The sequence below is a fragment of the Bos indicus x Bos taurus genome, chromosome 12, assembly GCF_003369695.1.
Source record: "Bos indicus x Bos taurus breed Angus x Brahman F1 hybrid chromosome 12, Bos_hybrid_MaternalHap_v2.0, whole genome shotgun sequence".
Taxonomy (NCBI): domain Eukaryota; kingdom Metazoa; phylum Chordata; class Mammalia; order Artiodactyla; family Bovidae; genus Bos; species Bos indicus x Bos taurus.
Window position 1 is genome coordinate 52462778 of NC_040087.1, and position 6000 is coordinate 52468777.

At 34.3% G+C, this 6000-nt stretch overlaps 1 protein-coding gene across 11 annotated transcripts in view; it reads left to right on the forward strand.

Moving 5' to 3' along the window:
* Nucleotides 1-5095, forward strand: part of SCEL (sciellin) — a 126031-nt gene extending 120936 nt beyond the window's left edge. For all 11 annotated transcript variants that reach the window (XM_027557751.1, XM_027557750.1, XM_027557746.1 and 8 more), the window contains 2 exons: nt 1503-1605; nt 2814-5095. In XM_027557751.1, coding sequence (XP_027413552.1) covers nt 1503-1605; nt 2814-2830 — 120 coding nt within the window. In that variant the 3' untranslated portion in view covers nt 2831-5095. The remainder of the gene's footprint in view (nt 1-1502; nt 1606-2813) is intronic.
* Nucleotides 5096-6000: the final 905 nt, after the last annotated feature.

The window sequence follows — 6000 nt, forward strand, 5'->3', positions numbered from 1 at the left end:
TAGTTTTTGGTATAACTAGGTGAGCACTTAACTAGGAACCTGAAGACCTGAGTTTGAGTTCTAACTGACACTAATTGTGGCCGTGTGACTTTGGACAATCATCTAAATTAGCTTAGCCTAAGTTTCTTCATCTGTAAAATGACATAGCTGATTAGACTAGTGGTTTTCAATCCAGAATGAACGTTATAATCATTCGGGGAGATGATGAGAAAAATAAAATGCTTGGGACCAGCCCCAGTTACATCATGTATCTTCGAGATGATTTCTGGGCATTGGTGTTTTTAAAGCCTTCTTAGATAGATCTAAAGGCAGCCAGTTTGAGAACCAGAGCCTGAATCTATGGGTCCTTTCTAGTGCTGATAGATTCTATGATTGATGCAAATTATCTGATTCAGTCAAGTAGATGTAATATTAGGCTAGCCAAAAAAGTCCATTTGGGTTTTCCAATAAGATGTTATGAACTTTTTGGCCAGCCCAATACTTTGACACTTGATTGCTTCTCTTTCAATTAGCTTCAGGCAATGACACAAATTCAATGCCTCATTTTGAGGCAACAAAATCCAAATTTAGGCCATCATATATAGAATTCTATATAAAGTAAGACATGAAAATTTCATAATTATTTCATTTTAAGACAGTAAACTTTCCTCGAAGTTATTCAAATTTACTCAGTGGAACAAAAATTAGTCTACAGCTCTTTATTTTAAATTATTATGCACAAAAGTTTTTAAAGAAGAAAATTCTCCTGATTATTGCCTTTGGTCAACAGGAATAATTTCCATTTTGTTATATTTTAGATGATTTATTTCCATTGTCAATTTAATCATAAAATACTACTGAGAATAAAAATACCCCCACACTCCTAAGAAAAGACAGATTACTCTATAGTCATAATTATAGAGAATTACCTGAACTGGCTTAAACATGTCTATACTGACCTATGACAATTTGTGTCAACGAACTTGAAAGCCAGCCGGTTGGCAGTAGACTTGCTCCAGTGAGCACAGGTTTAAGGTAGATGTCAAGCCTTTCTTGCCTCTTTAACCAGCATAACTTGAAACAAATTTCCCCTTAAATTGTGTCTGGAGTCAGGAGTTTGTTTTGCTCAATGACACTGTATCTGGACAGTGTAGCTCTCCATTAGTAAGCAAACAATATATATATTTAGTGTTCTAATTTGCAATATCCAACAGTATTGTCTTTGGCATAACCAATTTTTGAAAATATTCATCTACTTTATTGTGAGTTAGGTAGAAACTTCAGTAGTAGGTATGCCCTGAAATGCACACCTCCATAGTAGAGGGATTTATGAGAGAATTTGTTTGGAAAGTTTGGTGTGTGGATCAGACAAGTAGATTCTTACTTTTTCTCACCGTTCTTTTCATCAGAGTGTTGCTATAAAGGATGATATGGAATAAAGTAAAAGGTTCTTTTTTTAATCCTGTTAACCAAGAATCTAAACTTCATATCTAATGTAAACTTTATACATACCTTTCCTTTAGTGTGAAATATGCAAACAGCCTTTGGAAAACCTACAAGCAGGTGACAGTATTTGGATATATAGGCAGACAATACATTGTGAATCTTGCTACTCTAAAGTTGTAGGTAAGTGTTGAACTCTGTGAGAAACTATCACTAACATTAGTGAACTTTAGGTAGTGTTGAAATATTTCAAACCTGTGGGGGATTCATTTTGATATTTGGCAAAACTAATACAATTATGTAAAGTTTAAAAATAAAATAAAATTTTAAAAAATGGAAAGTATTTTATTAATTATATTAAAAATTCAGCTGCAGATACAATGGTAGCATTTCATTTATGGTATAAAATAAGTCAAAATTTATGTTTTCTTCTGGTATGAGACCAGACACAGATACGAATAAGTTTAGGTCATTTATTGTAGGAAATTTTCCATTTTTTGCAAACAAAAATATACCTTCTTTGCTCAGATCATTGTTAGAATTAGAATTAAAGTGTATTTCTGTGAATGATCTTTTATATTTGCACTGGAATATACTTTTATAATTTAATTTGGTTATTATACTAAACACCTTTTAATGTGAATTTTAAATGGAAAATTTAAAGTTAATTGTGTACTGGGGAGCTGGACAACAGCACTATGTAAAGGGAAAGTTTCCTGCTGGTGGCGAATGGAAAAGGAACATCTGTGGTTGTTACATGGGATCCAAAATATGGATTTTAATGACAAATGTGTGATATTAATGAGGTGCTTGGAGGCTACATCTGGAAAATGCTCTGAAAAATATTCAGAAACCCACGTTCCATCAGGCTGCAGAATCGATGACAAGAACAAAGCTAATTATATTCATACTTGGCTTTTTATTTTCTCATATTCCATTTTCTCATATTCCAGCCATTCTCATATTCCTTTTTCTTCCTCATTGAGCAGCCTTATCAGGATCCAGTGTTACATCAGGGGGCCTTGATATGCATGGCGGCAGGTCTAAAACTTTCAGTCCCAGGAGTCCATGAAATGGTTTAGGAGATGTGGTTACCAAAACACTCAGATGTCTTTGTGTCTTCCTCCCTATCTGTGTGCACTTTTATAGTACATATAAGTTATCAAGACATGATGCTCAAGCATGTCGTAAATATGAATACGGGGCATCAGTGCTTCATATTCACAGTATGACCAAAAGCCTTGCCACAGTGATGAATTCAGTAGGTGGTAAAAGTACACTGTTTAGTTCACCCCACCTCCACTGATGAATAATTATTTTTAAAACTTTAGTTATAAGCTTATTTTTGTACTGAATTTGTATATATAACTTATTTTCTTTACATTTTTCAGCCAAGTGGATTCAGTAATTCTGGCACATGAAAATCAAGAGGAAAGGATTCATCGAGAAATTAAAATTTTTATTATAAGAACATGTAATCTAAAAAAGCTTTTACACCAATGACTGACTCTTTGTATAACAATTCTGCTATTGCATAAATAATATAATTGCTTATACTAAGGTCACATACATAAAGGGAACCATCTGGTATCTGGTTAGATTTAGAGATAAAAAATTTAAGTGGTCTAGTTAGCAGCATCAAAGGAAGGATGTTTCTGATGGCAGTGAGCATTGTCAGCCTTGACCAGGTCCATCTCTGCTCAGTATTAGGCTGTGTATCATGGTTTCCATTAGAGACCAGGATTCCCAGTTTCTCATCTTTGTTTCCTTAGGGATTTGGATTTACAGATGTTACTGACATCTTGACAAAACTGCCAAGGAAGCAAGATATGTACATTTCTTATATGGAAAAGAAACGTTGATAGAAATTTTGGCAGAAAGATAAAGTCTGGCAGAAAGATGTTAGTGTATAAAGGTGTATGGACCTCAGAAAATCACTTAAACTATTCAGATTTTGGTGCTATTATCTGTAACATGAGGGGAAATGGAGAAAATGATTTCTGAGGTCGCTTTCTGCTCCAAAACTCTGAGATGCTAAAGCAAGTTTTTGTTTGATCTTTAGAATCATATCTGAATCTGTGTTTGTTAAGCATGCAGAACTAGATAGGATATCTAAACAATTTAACGTTGGTGTCATCCTTTAGTTTATTACAGATATAAGTTTTATAGAACATGTTTTATAAATACAAAGACATGCATTTATTGGTAATGGGTAAAAATCGCATGGCATGTATAGTTTACATATTATAATTTGTTACGCTTTCTTTTCAAAATCTGGATTTGTAAATGATCTATGAGAAATAATGGTAATGGACCACAAAGACATGTTCTTTAGCATGCTGTACCTATTCCTACTACATAGCATTTTATATTTACAGATGGCTTGTAAAAATAAAATGAACTGTCAGTTACACAGAATCTTCTTGTGCATCATCTATAAACATTACTCAGTGACATTGATATTGTCAATTATAGTGATCATAATTTATTGTATTCTGTGCTATACTACTTAATTTTTTGTCTGCTTAAGCCATAACATCGGTTTTTAAAGAGCTTTTTCTTAAGGAATTGAAAAGTCAGTAATCTTGTGTGAAATTATTATTATTAAAATTGAGACATCGCACTTATAAACTATTTTATATGCATATAGGAACTGCTTCTCAAAGGAAAGCATATGGAGCATTGAGAGGGGGTGAGATTCTAAGGGAGTTTAAGGCAGTTATAAAAAAATGACTAACTAAGGAGACCAAAAAGATAATCATGTTATTTTCTAACTGTTGCTAAATGTGAAGAATGATTCTTCCATATAATGATTTCAAGCATCTGTTCCTGTTAGATACTGGTCTACAAAGTGTTAAACACTAAATACTTATCAAAACACAGCAATGTGTAATCATTGTCCTATGGAGAGGAAGCCAGAAAAAACAATTAATAATAATTTGATATTCATTAATTCATGCTTGATGAGAAGTGGTGGTAATTGAGCCATATGTTTTATTGTTCTCTTATTACATGCTATCAGAGTGGATCAAAAGAAATAATTTTCTTAGAGTTGAAATTCGTGGCAGGAAAGGATGAGTAGAATAGTAGCCCTCTCTTTTATAGAGAGTGTATTAACATCTCAATGCCTTTGTAGTAATTAAAAATCATTTGAATGCCATTTTTAAAGGACTCTACTGTTGAATGCTTCACTTCAAAAAAAACCTAACAGGGGCACTCTTTCTCACTCTTCTGTAGCTATTTAATGGACCCTTTCTTCTACAATAATGTATTAAATTAAACCAAAAGCTGTTGTAAAAATAGAGTAGATAAAGAGTGAAGCGAAAAGGGCTGCTGATTTTACCAAGTCCACTTCATTATGTCTGGGATTATTTGCACCATAGGGATGACAGATTTCTAAAACAATTTTAAGATCTCATTTTTGTTTGCAGCGAATTATGTTATGATTGGCATATTTTTCCTGGACACAAGTGCCTACATCTCAGAATACCAGGCCCTGGATTCTATTACTAATTAAAAGATGTCTCTAAAAATAATTAATTGCTCTACTATGAAAGCATTCTTCTAAAAAACAAAATAAAATGTATCTAGTAATCTTGGAGATAGAATCTGTTAAAATCTTTTTTTTTTTCTTTTACTAAGGCCGAGAAATAAAAATTTATTCAAGAAGTAATCTGTGCATCCCTAATTATTTGATTGCAATCACTCCTATAATTAGATATGTGATGAGATGGTCCAGTTCTCACAACCGGGGCACTCTCTGACTTGTTTACTATGATAGAAAATCATGAGCATTTGGAACATTTTCCAACTCAGCTTGATTCAGAGCTCTACCAAAACAAGTGACTGTTTGGTCTACATTGAGGCAAACTAACAATGTTAATGTTATTTTTTTGTTGCTGTTGTAGTTGTTACTACTGAATATACTGGTTATTTGGTATAAGGTAAATAAATTATTTTTAGTATTCTACCTATTTCATAGCATTCAACAGTTCCCAGAGACACTTGTTCAGTCGCTAAGTATCGTCCGACTCTTTGCAACCCCATAGACTGCAGCACACCAGGCTTCCCTGTCCATCACCAACTCCCAGAACTTGCTCAAACTCATGTCCACTGAGTCAGTGATGCCAGCCAACCATCTTATCCCCTGTCACCCTCTTCTTCTCCTGCCCTCAAGATTTCCCAGCATCAGAGTCTTTTCTAATGAGTTGGCTCTTTGCATCAGGTGGCCAAAGTACTGGAGCTTCAGCTTCAGCATCAGTCCTTCCAATGAATATTCACGGTTTCCTTTAGAATTGATTGGCTTGATCTCCTTGCTGTCCAAGGGACTCTCAAGAGTCTTTTCCAGCACTTCAGTACTAAAGAATCCCTTCTTTGGCACTCAGCTTTCTTTATGGTCCAACTCTCACATCCACACATGACTACTGGAAAACCCACAGCTTTGACTAGACGGACCTTTGTTGGCAAAGTGCTGCCTCTGCTTTTTAATATGCTGTCTAGGTTTGTCATAGCTTTTTTCCAAGAAGCAAGCATCTTTTAATTTCATGGCTGCAGTCACCGTCCTCAGTGATTTTGGAG